Source organism: Terrapene carolina, unplaced genomic scaffold (assembly GCF_002925995.2).
Source record: "Terrapene carolina triunguis isolate 2854851 unplaced genomic scaffold, T_m_triunguis-2.0 Scaffold33891, whole genome shotgun sequence".
In the NCBI taxonomy this organism is placed as follows: Eukaryota; Metazoa; Chordata; order Testudines; family Emydidae; genus Terrapene; species Terrapene triunguis.
The window spans coordinates 12,095,362-12,111,146 of NW_020698242.1; the positions used below are offsets into that span (position 1 = coordinate 12,095,362).

The 15,785-nt window shown below is 48.5% G+C and overlaps 1 protein-coding gene across 1 annotated transcript; it reads left to right on the forward strand.

Annotated features, from left to right (window-relative positions):
* Nucleotides 1–714: 714 nt before the first annotated feature.
* LOC112105767 (zinc finger protein 469) lies at nt 715–15,463 on the forward strand. Its single transcript, XM_026663641.1, has one exon. The coding sequence runs from the start codon at nt 715–717 to the stop codon at nt 13,855–13,857; it is 13,143 nt and encodes a 4,380-aa protein (XP_026519426.1). The 3' UTR covers nt 13,858–15,463.
* The last annotated feature ends 322 nt before the right edge of the window (nt 15,464–15,785 follow it).

Below are 15,785 nucleotides of genomic sequence, written 5' to 3' on the forward strand. Positions count from 1 at the left end.
CCTCTGCAAAGCTGGATGTTTGGGGGGCTTTTGCAATCGGGGAGAGAAGCCTGTCAGAGGAATTTCTCTGAAATCCTGCGTGAGGTTCTTCCCCAAGCCGATGTTCTGATCACTCTGCTCCCAGGTGGCCACAGGTATAGGAGCCAAACTGCTTTCTTCTGCCGTAGAAATGTCATCCATCTCCGGTTAGCTAGAAGTCAGGCTGCCCAAAAACTTCCCTGGAAAGATACGGGTGAAATACACGCCCCGAGGGGCCTGATCCATCCCGCCTGGCTCCTTGTGCCATCGTTCACATCTGTGCAGGGGGCGGGGGTCAAACACTGACAAATCAGGATAGTAGCATTCAACACTCACTCTGTGCCCAGGCGTGGCTGACTCCACAGGGCGCGGGACGGGAGAATCCAGCCCCCATCTGAGCTGTGGCTTCCCCTTGCTCCGTGCTATTAGACATGCCCATGTCCGTTGTCCTCCTTAGACTCATTGGGGTTTTTCTCTATTGTAGGTCCCATCTGGAAGCATGAGGCGAATCCCAGGTGCTCTTTACCAGCAAGACCTGCCCAGTAACCAGGATAGATGTGGGAGTGGCGTACCCCTGCCTATTTAACCAAGCCTCATCCTAGCCACCTACCACCGAGAGACCATGCTTGTGAAGGAAGGATCTAATCCCACAGATGTAAGGGAAACGAGTGCCTTCTAGCCCTGCCCCTCGGTATCATGACAGGAGAGACCCAGCATGTTTATGCCGTCAGTGATACTGAGTCCAGCTCCAAAGATCAAGACAAAGACTTTGCCTTTGAACGTTTCAGTGGGAAAGGTGGGGGGGAGTTTAACGGTAGCTCCCTGGACACCTCGGAGCTGTGCTTGCACAAAGGGACCGAGAGCGGGTCCCACTTTCCCAGCATCAAGGACAAAGAGCCCCACAGCCAACGGGAAGCTGTGATCAGGCCGCAGCAAGCGGGCAAGATCGACTTCAAGTCCCTCCACAGCAAGCCCAAGTTTTCCAGCGATGGCTCGTGGGGCAGCATCAAGGGGAGCCCGCAGTCTCCCACGGGGAAGAGCCGAGTGAGGGATAAGAACAGGCGGTCTGGGAAAGGGGAGCGCAGTCACCACCAGCTCTACAGGCTCAGCATTAGCAACTCTCGGTCCAACCCCACCATTGGCATCGCCTACCCCCAGCAGAAGGTCACCCCGCCCAAGAAGCCAGAAGTCAGCCGAGGACCCAGCTCGGGAAGCTACCGATTCCACGTGCCCAGCATCCCCGAGAGGGAGGCGGAGCTCGAGCAAGAGGACCTGAGCTTCAACCAGTGCTTCCCGGAGGTCTCCTCCAGCCTTACCTCCGGCAACTATACCTCACACACGCCAGCCGCCGCACGCCAGAACCACAGCGGGAAAGGACAGCCGTCGGCTGGCCTCCCCCACAAAAGCCCTGGCACTAACGGGCAGTTACACTATTTAGAGTTCCAGGCAAATGGGAATAAGTCTTGGCCTTCACCGGACAAAAACTTCCCGGGTGCTAGCTATGGTATCTCTGCTCCGAAACCATGCCCCTTCCCCGAGAGTGGCAAAGCCAGCACGCACTGTCTGGGCTCCTTGCCATTTCAATACCCCTTCCAGCCGCTGCATGATGTAGCAAAGGATCCTTTCCGTAATGACACTACCAGCCAAGATTATATGGATGTTTCACTGGCAACTAACCAGGTGATTCATGGTGCTTTCGGCTTTCATTCTTCCTCCAGGGACTGGCAAGAGGAGGCTCTGAGCAACGGCTCCTACGAAACCGTAGCCCCAGACGGCAGGACATATGGCCTGTCTTCTCAGCCAGCTCAGTTCCTACATTCCTCGGCCCCAGGGGTCCAGCAACAGTCCCCTCTGCCTTGCTACAAAGGAAGGAACCAGCATTCCAGTGAGCTCAATGGTGCTCTCTCTTCTTCTGGTGCTATCGACCAAACTCCAAGCACTTTCCAAGAAAACCAATCCGTTTTCCCACCTAGTTTACATGTGACTAGTATGCCAAAGCCAGTGAGTAAAGGGCAGCCTTCACTGAAAGACAATGGACCTAGTCAAAGGATACTGACCCAAGGTAGCTCTCTTCGAAGGAATATGCCACAGAACTCTCTCCCCCAAGTGCACTTTCAGAACAAAGTTTATTGCGGTTCCCCAGCGAGCGGCGTAAGCACAGGATCGGTGCCTTTTGAGAAAAGCATGCCCAGTACACCTCAAGCCCACCCCCGGCTCTTGCAAGCCTGGGATGGAGCCAGTAAGGCGTTCTCTCCCGTGGACCAGACTTCAGCACCTTATTCAAACCCTGTTGGAAGTCAGTTCTCATTCGAGTGCCAGTCCAGTCCTGAGCAGAGGCAGCACATGCAGAAAAACTCCAGGATGCCTTGGCAGCAAATACATCTCACCTCTGCAGTGCCCAGCCAGAACAGGATAGAACTATCCAGACAGCTCACCAGCCAGAAATTCCCATTCCCCCTGGGCACCTCGCAATGGCCAGGGGGCAGCAGTCTGCAGAAAGGCACCTCCAGGTATCACAGCCAGAAGCTCCTGGCAGGGGAGGGTCTCGTGGTGCAAAGGAGGGACCCCACCCGGCAGAGCTGCGGCTCAACGAACGCTTTCTCCTTTGAAGGTGGGAAGGACACCGGGTCTCCCACATGCGACTCCAGGAGCAAACCCCTCTTCTTCGGCATGAACCAAACGGTGCCACCAGCCACCTCCAGGAGCTCTCCCAATCCGACGTTGTCTCTGCCGCCGTCGGCCTTGGTGGCAGCTTCACCATGCGAGTCTCCGCTCCCGTCACCTGTCCCCAACCCCACCTGCAGCAGCACGTGTTCTTCTCTCTCGCCTATGTCCAGCAGCCCGGTCAACCACAGCTTCGAAGACAGCCAGCTGTCTGCAGCACTTACCCCGGCACCCTTCTTTCACCATCCCTGCCACCCCTCGGACATCCTGAACTCCAGCTCACTCCACTACCACCCACCAGACTCCATCAAGCCCTTCCACTTCCCCCTGGACGCCCCAAAAGACGAGCACCTTCTCAAATGCCTCCCGGAGACCCAGTTCCACAAGCCAGATGTCGACATGGCCAAGGGCTGCCTGGATGCCTTCGAGGGGGAGCCGCCTCCCCCGCCTTACTCCTCCCATCACCTGCTGGCGAACTCGCTGAGCAGCGCAAGCCTGGACCAGCTGGACGTGCTGCTGACCTGCAAGCAGTGTGACCAGAACTACAGCAACCTCTCCTCCTTCCTGGAGCACCGCCAGTTCTGCGGCTCGCACGCGGCTTTCCAGGGCGAGATGAGAGACGCTCCCAGGGGGGCCGAGGCCAGGAAGCAGCTCCCCCCAGAGTCCACGAAACACTCCCAAGCCAGGCCAGGGCCATCGCTTTCTCCTGACACCCATTCGCACCTGCTCGCGTTAAACAAGCCTGTCAATTTCCTGTTAGACGGGGAAGGCAGAGGGGAGGCAAAGGAGGACCCGCTGAAAGGCCATATATTTCATGGGCTAACCACAAATTCCTTGCCACTTACTGCTTCCGACTTAGAAATCGATGATGCCAAGCTGGATAGTCTGATCACGGAAGCACTGAATGGGCTGGAGTATCAATCCGATAACCCCGAGATTGACAGTAGCTTCATAGATGTGTTTGCTGATGAGGAACTCACGTCGGTGAAGGGCCCGGGCAGCGGGGTGCCGCACAAGGTGAAGGACGGCCCAGCCTCGGAGAACAAACTGAAGCACGCGGGGAAGGACGAGAAGCCAGCGAGTCAGTCGAAAGCCCTCTGTTACTATGAAGAGGATCATCCCAGCGGAGAGCAGGCTCAGAGCAGCGCGTCGGGGACACAGCATGTTCCTAAGAGGAGACTGGCAGGCAAGTTCACAGACCGAGGGAACAAAAGGCTGGAGAAATCCAGTGTCAAGGAGCTGGCTCAGAGCAAGGCTGCAAATCGGGTGACGACTGATAAAGCACAGCCTGACAAGAATACCAAGCTGAAGACGGGGAGGAAGGGTGATGGCGGCTCTGTTGCTCCAGTGACTATGACCAAACCTGACTCTGATAAAAACCAGCCCAGAAGCCTTAGTGAGGATGCTTATCTGAAGAGTGAAATCAGGCCAAGTGGTACCACCCCAGGGCCTGTCAATAAGAACCCCAAGCTGCTGCAGTTCTCAATGAAGGACGTGAAAAAGCGGAAGCCGAGGAGCGGCACATGGAGCAAGGAGCTCATTCATAAAATCGTGCAGCAGAAAAACAAGCTGCACAAGCTGCATGCGAAGAGCGATAAGAACACGCCGGTCTCCAGAGCCACCGAGAGGCTGCTGCCGGCAGCCCGGGACAGTAAATTCGGTGAGTACGAGTACATGTCGGATTCAGAGGATGAAGGGGTGGCGTATGCCAAGCTGCACGGCAGAAAGAAGCTGGGGTCCGCGTTGAACGGGCGGACCAAGCACAGCTTTAGCAAGAGGCGCTCAGGGAGAGGTGAGAGGGCCAAAGAGAAAGAGCCAACCTGGACCTATAGCCCGCAGAGAGATGGTCAGCAGCACAGGCGGGCCCCAAGCCATGAAGCAATAAAGAAAGATGGCGTTGCAGCCAGAATCCGAAGGCGAAGCAGCCGATCGTCCACCGGCAGCAATCATAGCTCTAGCCTGTCCAGTGAAACCGGCGCTAGCCCCCCAAGCACTGAAAGGGCCGACTCTGACAATGAGAAGGAAAGCGTCCAGAACAGAAGATACCCAGATAGTTCTGAGCACCTCACACCACTTCCAAGGAACCCGCTGAACCTTCTTGATAAAGAGACTCTAAAGACGAGCAATAAAACCAAAGCGGGCTTTTCCAGAGGGACAAGGAGGTTTGGCTCAGCCAAATTTTTGCTGACTGGCTCCACGACACGTCACAGCGATAGGTCACACATTTCTCCGGCAGGTTGTATGAACGAGGAAAGCTCACCAGAAAGCAAAGAAAAACAACATCACAGCAGAGACGCCTTCAACAAGAGTCCTGTCAGACTTTACTGTGAGGAGGATGCAGAAGAGCAGAAAGGAGCCACTAGCCATGCAGGTGAGATAGCGAGACCTAAGCCAGATGCTCAAGATTCCACTGATTTGACAATGACCAGTCAGAGGCGACCGTTTGCTGCTTATAATGAGGACACCCTCACTTACCATACAGAAGAGTTAATTCCTCCCTCTCACATTGGTACTGATGCCAGCCCTGGACAGGTGAGCACTACCTATTCGCCTGCTGGAATCAAGTACTTAAAGGAACATGGACTTTGTGATGACCATAAAGATTATGCTGCTCCAGTCGGCTGTTACAATGGGGATCCTGTTGGAATGATGCTAGCCATCAAAGGACCCGATACCTATGTGAGCACTGACGACACACTTTATGACCACAAAGACCTATCCACTCGCTATGATCCTAACCTCTTCTCAAAGCCTCCAGCCGTGGGGGCCTCACACATTGACGATATGTACTTATGCCAGGATGACATTAGCACCAGTTCATTTGAGCAGAAGCACTCTGATTTCACCCCCTTTGCCTCAGAAAATCGGCAGACCAAAGTGTCTTCCCCTCTTGGCTTTGACTCCTCTTCAATATTCGGAGAACTTCCCGTAGCTGAGTTTGATACTCCATTATATGACAGCGTCGCCACAAGTAAGGACAATTATGTCCCATTTGGATGCAATCCACCCAGCAAAACGATGCCGTTTGAGCAGCAGTATCCTCCGTTTCTTCAAGAGAAGGACTGGGGTCTAATGGAGGAAGTGTCTCCAATTTTGTCGGAAGACATTGGTCAGTTTCATACCCTTTCGGTGGAAAAGCCATTAGCTAAGAAATTCCCAGATGAGGGAGCCATAACGCACAATCAAATGTCTTTACCTTTGTCAGACAGGATTGGAGATTATAATGTAGCTTTTATGAACAATATATCAGATGATGAACTGGAGATCAAGCGATTAGTTACAGAACTGGAAAGTCAGCTGCAAACCAGCAAATTAAATAATGAGGCATCCGACGTCCATCAGAAATCTGAGCAACACATCGGCACACAGCTGAGAAAAGCAACTGACCAGTTTTCACCTATACACATGGATCAAGAGACAGGGAATGAAAAGGGTTTGTTCTTGACAGATGCCCTTGGGAATACAAACCTTCTTTCCACAAAAGTCTGTGTGGGCCAAAGTTTAGTGAATGAGAAGCCTACAGTTCCCAACATAGATGGCAACTATAAGAACCACCAGGATTCTTGGCCCTGCCCAGCAGAGTTTAATTCTTTAGAATCAAGCATGTGTACACCAGCTGCTGAAGATTCAATCTCTGTAGATCATTTCTGTTCCAAAGAGGCCTGCGATAAGTTCCCGGAAGCTCTGAAGGATGCTGAAACTTCCAAGGAAAGTGACTCCAGAGAGATGGAGAATGAACCTTCCCAGGTTATCCCTGATTCATGCATGCCAGACAAATTAGAGACTCCAATCTACACAAACCATATGATAAAAAGCCCTGCCATTGTTACTGATACCTTGTTCCCTAAAACTCTAGAGGCAGCTGAACTAAATAAACATGATATTTTTCCATCCCTGCCAAGTAAACACGGAGCTGACGGGTTTTCCAAGTCAGGGAAAATGGATAAAACCTTTGATGATCCTCCAGAGCTGGAATCTTTCAGCAGCCACGTTCCAAATCTGAAATCTGAATTTGGGTTTCAGGAAGATCAGGTCCCCACCTTGGATCTCGCTTTGTCTTCTCATGCCAAAAATGACATGGACTCAGAAGAAAGACCTTTAGACAAAGCCGAGTCACCCAACGTGCTAAAAAGCTCAGTGCACTTTGAAGGTGATGACAATGGACTTGTTTTATTGGAAGAGACTGAAGAAAGTAAGGATCCTGCAGTCTACCAAACCCCAGGGCCCTTTGACAAGGCTAGCAACCGGAAAGCATTATTATTCGATATACTGAGTGTGTCCAAAGAGACTGATTGTGGTGCAGAAAAGGTGCTAGCCTCCCAAGAAACTACAGCAAACCCATTACAGCAGCTCCAACTGTTTGTTGCCCGGACAGTCAAGAATAATGAAGAAGAGCTGATGATGCCATGCTTCCCAGTACTGCTCTCTGCCAACCACCAACCTTCAAATGCCAATATCCAGTCTGAGCAGGAAGAGGAAGGCGAGAATTCAGCATGTGTTCATGCAGGTGTAGAGGGGAACGAGCCCATGGGAGGAGAAGCAGAGAGCACGGCTACCACATCAGAAGCAACTGGAGTTTTTCCAGAGGCAGGTGAACAGCTGGAATCGTTCAACGAAACAGACACCTACACTGCAGAGCAATCCACATTTGCAAACCACAAGCTGCACAATGATGTAACCGAGCTGCAGCACTTAGCGGATGAATGTTCCGAGCCGAGTGACATTAATATCTGTGCAGATGGCGTATCACAAGAGCATAATAACCTCTCACCATGCAGCAGCGCAACGGTAACCCCATTGCTAGGGCAGGTAAAGAAAGCTGATCAGATTGTGGAGGAGCAGGAGCAAGATAAAAACAAAGCAACCTTGGCATTTAAAAACCACAGACAATCCTATTTAAGCCATAGTTTGTTTGAGAAAGAAACATTAGGCAATGCACGGACAGAGACACTAAAAGTAAGCGCTGCTGAATGTAGTGCTTGGTCTGAGGGAGCTAGTCATCAAATGCAGTTGTCATGCACCATAAAAACCAAATGCATAGGGTCAACCAATAATCAGGTGGGACATGAGACACAGCTTCCTTGCAGTGCGTCTTTGGGTCCTGCTAGCTCTTTGAATCCTTCTGAAGATCTTCACCAGGAATATAATTTGTTGCATGAAACTAACATCTATTCAGTAAATGCTCCGCTTCCTGAAGATGGCAGTGGAAAGAAAAAGCAGGCCCTTGACACTTGTCACTCCAAAGAGGACTCTCTGGCCAGTTTGCCTTTGCAAACTAGCTTTTCTCACCACCAATATTTGCAGAACAGTAATAATGAAAATGTAGAGTTCTCGGACTTCAGTGTGCAGCTCTCGGAAGAGGATAGATACACTGCCCCTGTGCTTAACACAGAGACTCAGTCCAGTTCATTTATTGTAAAAAGGTTCAACTCTGACTCAGAGAAAAATCTAGTTTGCTGTTCCACGGAAAATCCTTTAGAGCAAGGAAAATGGAAAGACACACGTGTCTTTCAACCCCCTCTTCAGCAATGCAACACCACTGCTCCCGCACCTTCGGATGCTATTGGAAACATTCGTCATTGTCTTGCTGAAGACATTCTAAATAATTTGGGGCAATCTGAAAAAGAAGGACCAGCAGAACCTCATGTTCCACAATGCCCCGGTGAGCTGGCAGTTTCTGGTTTGGAGATCGAAAGCCCCCAGAAATTGCAAATGAACGACTGTATTCTTCCCTGCATGCCACCTTTGGATCAAAATGACATTCATGATGGGCTGCCAGAAAGCACTTGTGCTGAGCTGTTATGCCCTCTTTATAAAGGAAGCAAGACATGCACCGTCACAGACATGATTATTAATTCTCCGTCAATGCCTCTGCAGGGCATCCATGCTTGTCAGCCCACACCAGAAACCAAAGATTACTCAACGCAGCCCACTAATCTTTCGCCAGTTGGAGAAAGAGACGGAGAGGTAACCTTAAATCAAGAAAAGGAGCTTAAAAAGTGCCATTCTAATGGAAATAAACATCAAAATGAGCCAGAGGCCGCGTGCAATAGCTTTGTCATTCAACAGATCCCAACTGTTGTAAGTACTGCCTTTGAAAGGACCGCAGATTCTGGCCCTGTTGATCAAGAGGTCCACCAGTTTACAGAGGTGCCGGAGATGAGACCTAGGGACCCCTCCAAAAATGTGGATAATAGAGACAATAATTCAAAAGGAGAGGACTCGGAAAGCCATGGGGCTGAGAGTACTGGAGGAGACAGCAGTTGTATGTTAAATAACGTGGAGCAAGAAGAGGCGAGTGGCATGTTTAAAAATATCCCAAATGCATCCAGAAACGGGCATCTGAAAGAAAAGAAAGAAAATGGCCTCCAAGTCACTTGTGATATTTGTTCAGCATCTTTTAGATCCAAACCAGGATTGACCAGACACAAAGCTGTAAAGCATCGGACGAAAAACGACGGCACGCTGCTGCCGAGCAAAACGTCAAAGTTCAGTTTGAATCTGCTGGAGAAAACCTCTAAAATGTCCAAGAAAGTCTCTAGGAAAAGCATAAAGGCCACTGCCAAAGAGAGAATGAATAACACACAAATGCCAACCAGCACTGTTGGACATGTCTCCAAGAAAACATGTGCAGGTCAAGAGAAGGAGCCCAATGCACAAATGCAAGAAGTAGTTAGTAGAGTGCTCAGTGACCTCAGTGTCATATCTCTTGAAGTGTGCCATGAACGTCATCACACAGATATTCTGAGTAAAGAAACAAAGACAAAATCTCATAGCTCAGATACAGGGGGATTGGATGAATCAGTGACAGAAAAACCCGGTCCTAGAAAGCAACCAAATAAACGGGGAAAAGGCAGAAGAAGCCAAAGCAAAGATCCTGGGGGGTTAAATAGAAATTTAGAGAAGAAATTAAGTAGAAAAGCAAGAAGGAAAGTAAAGATGTTTCCCAATGAAAGTGAAGTCAATGGATTGTCCGACCTGGAGAAGAATGCTGTTGATGGTCCTTCCAATGTTGTTTCCAGTAGAATCAACTCCAGTCTGTCAAATGTGATTGAAGACTTAGCTGAGCCAGGCAGCTGCATCTCAGCAGAGGAACAAGACAGGCCATGCTCGCCCCAGCAGTCTCACACAGCAAAACGGTCACCTTGCATAGTTAAGCATGCAGATGAAGTGGGTGATTGGGTCATCTCTTCCATGGAGACAGACAGACAGGAGTCACTAAAGGTCCCCGTGAGCTGTCAAAAGCAGATAGAAGATCCAAGTCAAGGAGAAAAGGCACAGGCCAAAGAGAAATGGGCAAGTGGGTTCATGAAGCAAGTGGAGAAGGGGTTGAGCAAGGTATGCAAAGAACAGCACGATGATGGTGTTGGCACAAATGTGGAAGAACGTGAGAATTCCTTGGGAGAGAGCAATCATGGGAATCATAGTAATGCCTTCGGGCATCCCTTGAGTCCTTCCAGACCAGATCTGTCGTTAGAAACCTGTGAATCTGAAACGGCCAACAAGGATCCCATTAAAGGCATGTTGGAAAATGCTTCTGATAACAGCCCTTGTTCGGCAGAGTCAAAGCCCTGGCAAAAGGGAGAGTTGCTACAGAGAAAGGAGTCCTGCACTGGTGATGCAACTGAGCCAGACCTGCAGGGTTTATTTGATGATGACGTCACATTTGCACAGCTGTTTCCAAGGGACAACCAGTTCACCCGGAGGAAGTGCACGCGCGTGTATGGGAAACGAACCAAGAAACCCAAACCTGTCACTGATGCAAATGTCGGGCCAGTGGGTGCCATAGACTTCTTTCCCATCCGGCTGGCTTCAGACCTCAGTGAAACCAGCTCTTTCTGTGTCACCAGGGACGATCCTTGTGAATATGAAACCATCTCCATTGACGATGCCTTGATGCTAAACATGTGTCACAGCAGTAAGCCAAAGGGGTGTGATGCCAGCTCCAACGCTTCCACAAATATTGCACTGCAGCCAGATTATGAGAAAAACAACCAAAGGAAGGAGGTCATTGACCTGGAGGATGATAACATGTTAACCTTCCTCTGCCAAAACAACCAGATGGAAAACATTCCGAACTTGAACATTTGGGGAAGTCTTGAAAAGGAGGCAGAAAATCTTCCTGCTGATGAAATACTGTTCAAGTCCCCTACGGAGCTTGAAAATGAACATTCAATAGCAGAAACTAGCCCAGAACCCCCAGAGCTGGAAGAGGGACCCTTCAACAGCAAGATCAACGAGGACCAAGGCTCACCTGAGTTTCATACGATTGACATTGAGATGTTGAGTGCAAAGTTCAAGATGCAGGACATGTGCTTTTTCAGCCCTTGCAAAGATAATCCTGGCCATTTGGATGAAAGCCTGGTGTGTTTCAAGCAGAAGCCAAGCCAGCATAGCAAACACAGCAAAAATAAGCTAGAAGATGGGAAGCCAGGCAAAAATCGCAACGATATGAACATCAAGACTAAGGATAAACAATACAAATGCAAAGTGTGTTTCCAGTGGTTTCTCACCTTAGGGGAACTGGACTTTCACAAACTCACCCATAACCCTTCCCCTCCGCCTACCTGCTATATGTGTGTCCAGCGCAAATTCAGCTCAAGGGAGCAATTGAGGGACCATTTAAAAGAGAAGCATGCAAAAAACAAAGCCGGCCTGTGGGCCTGCGGAATGTGCCTGAAGGAGATTTCCGATGTCTGGATGTACAACGAGCATCTCAGAGAGCACGCCACGCAGTTCGCTCGGAAAGGTCAGGCTCAGAAATCAGCGATGGGTCTGCCCACCTGCTTCAGCGAGGACAATGCTGCCATCACCCACTTCCTGAACACCATCATGTATCGGAAACCAAGCAAGTCATCCAAGCTGGTGGATTCCGCCAGCAAACACCTTGCCAGTAAAGAGAACAAGAGCCTAAAAGAGCCACCCCCCAACCAAGAGGCAAAGGTAACTAAAGACGCCTTGGAAAGCAGTGTCAGAATTAAACCAGCTTCCTCCGCCTCCAGCTCTTCCAAAGGGTCTGCCAGTCCATCTCCAGACAATCTGCCAAAAGGTGAAAGCACTCAAAAAGCTGTCCCCATGCATCCGGACTGCAAGGATCCTTCCAGAGATTGCCATCACTGTGGGAAACAATTTCCCAAGCCCTTCAAGCTCCAGCGCCACTTAGTGGTGCACAGCTTACAGAAGATTTACTTGTGCCACAAATGCCCAAGGTTCTATCCGGAAACCAAAGAGCTTCGAAGCCACCTGAGTCAAGATCATGGGATAGCAGAGGAGCCGGAGATCAAGCACACCACGCTGTATGCGTGTGAGCTCTGCGCGGACGTCATGCATGTCATCAAAAAGTCGTTCATATGCAGCATGTGCAACTACACCTTCTCTAAGAAAGAACAGTACGACAGGCACATGGAGAAGCACCTGGCGGGAAGCATCAAGACTTTCAAATTCAGAGGGGTCATGAGGCCTGGCATCTCCACCAAGGATGGCAATGAGAAAATCAAAGAGGAAAACTATCCAAGGGAGAACATGCCACCACGCAAGAAAAGGAAGCTTACACACCAAGGCAGCTTGGATCCACACAACCCACCGATGCACCTTGACCGTAGTAATGATCTACAGCTAGCTGATGTGCCTTTACCATCTCCCAGTGAGTCCTGCCCTGAAACAGGGGATGACCCTGGAGCAACTTTGCCCCAAACCTCTGTGAAAACAGAAGACCTCGTGGGTGACTTCAAAGACCTCCTGGCTGAAATGGAAAAATCTCAGTTCGATACCCTCCCGCCGCCCCCTTGTCTGTCTCCTTCTCTGCCCCAGGCTGTCGTGAGTAATCCAGAGCTCGGTTACACCACGATGCTTTCCATTGAAGAACTAGACAAAGGAGCCTTTGATGGGAAGCCTCTTCCTTTCCTGGACTCTTCTGAATTTCGTATGGACCTTTCTAATTTAGCTCATAACCAGGCAACGGATGGAAAGCTATCTCCACCTCATCTCACTGAGAAACATGGGCATGCAGATGGCCAAGAAAAACCAACCACGGGCAATCAAAGAGAACATGTGGTGGGGATATTGGACAATCCCAGTTCACGAGAAGAGCCTGTCGACGAGATCCCTTGCCTCAAACTAGCTAAGAAAATCCCAGAAATTTCTGCACCAAAAGTAGAAGCTCCACTGGCCAAGGACGCTCATAAAACATTGTGGAGCAGCCTGAATGTAGATGATGCTCCTCGGGAAATTGCATCCAAGTCCAGTTATTCAGAGTCTGCCTACCCCTCTCTGCCTCTGAAGGACAAGACAGCATCACCTGTTCTAAACAGGGCTGCCAAAGATTCAGCCCCTCAGAAGAAAACCGCAGGCAGTCAAGTGAGTGGCGAAGCTGCCTCCGCTGCAACTGGTAATCTGGGCAGCACAGAGGAGATCCAGAAACCCTGCTCACTAAAAGAAAAAGCCATGCCTGAGACAGGTGTCTGTGCCAAAGACGGCAATGCCAGTGCCAGCGTCAGAGAAATAGGATGCAATCAAAACAAACTCTCAAGTCAACTCAAAGCTGAGGGAGTGGCCAACCCTGTGAAACACGGCCACTCGGATCCAGGTAAATCCTTGGATAAGCCGGCTCTGAACGGGCCTGGCAAGCTGCACCCAAAGAAGCGGAAAGAGCACAAGTCTTCGAGTCACAAAGGCAGCTCAGCGTCTAGGGAGAACATTGAGGGAGATGGGAAGAAGAAGAAAGCCCGAACACCGGGCCCCGGGAGGAGCGACGGGGCTGGAGAACTCAAAAGAGCCGAATGGACTAACAACGAGGCTTCTGCCCTTTCCCCTGGGAAGAGGGAAATGCACTGCAACAAACTGATCCCCAAGCCCAGAATGTCAGGAGTTGGCAACCAGCTGAAAAAGATGGCGCTGGACACCTACAATCAGAAGAAGGTGACTAACCGTCATTCCAATGGAGACCTGAAACGTAAGAAGGACATCCTGGGGAAAACCTTTCACCATCTCCTAGCCAAAGGCCCCGCCACGTCCCTACACAGCTCTTTAAACAGGCACAGAGCTGTCCAAGGTGCTAAACCTGCTGACTCTCACAATTACAGGACAGCCGAATCCCAGAACAATCTCCTAAGCCAACTGTTTGGACAGAAATTAACGAGCTTTAAAATTCCTTTAAGAAGAGATACTTCAGAGTAATTTATGAAAGTGACTTATGGTGATCCTCAGCTGCTTTCATGGGGTTTGCAAGGGAAAAATTATCAAAGCATTAAATTCGTTTGTGTAGCGTGATTTTTCTGTCTAGTTTAAATGAACTTGCACTGCAGTCTCTGTGAAATAGTTTGCTTTGTGTCTACTAATCTACTTTAATTCACCTGATTTATCATGCAAATGCTAGAACTTTGATGTTGCTGATGATTTTCATGAACTGAAATTGTAATCGCTTTGGGCAGACTGAATCGTCAAGAGCAATTGCTTTATTGCAGAAGTGCTGAGGTTATAAGGATACTTGCAAATCTCAGACCCTTTTGAGACTGCTTCTGTGTTATCTTTGTACAAAGTACTTGAAGAGATGAACTTCATTCCATAGACGTCTTATTCAGAAGGTGCAGTACACTGTAGAAAGCAATTTTTTTTTAAAGATTTTGCACAAATAATCCTGTACAATTCATTACATTGGGAACTGGCCTACGACATGATAAATTAAAAAAAAAATTAAATTAAGAATCAAGCGCCACATATTTTGACAGCCATTCCTAAGAATTTGTTTCTATGTTGCCAAGAAAATAATGAACTAGCTTGCTTGCTGCGTGGGCCTATTATAGTGTTTCAAACATTGATGCCATTATTTGACCACTGTAGATGATGTAAATGCATGAAAAATGAGAATAACGCTAGCGAACTGCACCTTGACATTTGTGACAAACTTTTTTTGTTTCACGGATAAAACTGTGCCAAATTACCAGACCAGACTAGTACTGTCCAAGTGACCATAACGGTATAACTTCTAAACTATCTTACTGTATTGACTTAGTAGCTATATAGGTATCAGCTTTTTACTATGCAGTTACTGGTGCTATTTTTATTTTGTAATGTGAATACAGACTTCCTTGATTTAAAAATAAAAGGGAACAGATAGGAAGTAGCAGTGACCTGTAAAAGAAATCAAAGCAGGAAAATAAAACTTTTTATAACATCCTGTATGCTGGTACTCCATAGTGTTAAAAAGGTTATGTCATGTAATCGAGCAGGTATACAACTGAACTTTGAACCAGAAAGAAATCTCAGGTGCAAATGAGGACATGGAAGATACTTAAATACTATTGAAATACTCCCAAGTCAAGGAGGTGAAGTAATGCACTGATGTGATATGAACAAATAGAGTACTTTGCGTCTGTCCTGCAAAAAAAAATTTTTTTTTAGTTTTAAAAGGGAAAAAAGAGGCTTTATCCTGTTAATATGTATCTTTACTGTCCTTTGTATTGTATAAAAAACTATTGTAGGTAATTTACCTTGGGTGCAATGTGTTATGTCAAAAGTTTTTATTTTGATATTTTGTCAGAGAGGAAAAAGAGCAAGAAATGCCTTTTTATTATGTCGTATGTGTGCTATTAAAGTGCCTCTTTAATATTGTTAAATAAAGTATGAGATGAAAATATGGGGTGGTACTGTAAAATCATACCTAATTAATCTTTTCAAATATATTCCAATATTTTCACAGAAACTCCCAGACTCCATGGAATTTGTCAGATGTTTTTCTTTCTTCTTCTTTCCCGCACTGCATACACACACCCACGCCCCCATTTTGCTGGGAGTTTGCAGCCAGAGACTGTTTATTACTGTGTGTATGTGTGCGCACATGTGGTACACACACAATAGGATCTGGTGTGGTCTTATAACCACTCAAATAATAATAAATAATAACTTGCTAGGTTAGATGACTTCTATCCATCTAAGGTGGCCCCATTACCACAGTATCTGTCCTCACAGCACCCCTTTGTGGTAAGGTAGTGCCATTATCCCCCTTTAAAAGATGGTGAAACTAAGGCCTAGAGAGATGAGTGACTTGTCCAAGAACACAAGGCATTGTAAGGTGGAGCACGGAATTGAACCTGCGTCTCTCAGGC

Excerpts from the sequence above, each read along its gene's own strand:
- LOC112105767 (XM_026663641.1), top strand. The coding sequence starts at position 715 with ATGACAGGAGAGACCCAGCATGTTTATGCCGTCAGTGATACTGAGTCC.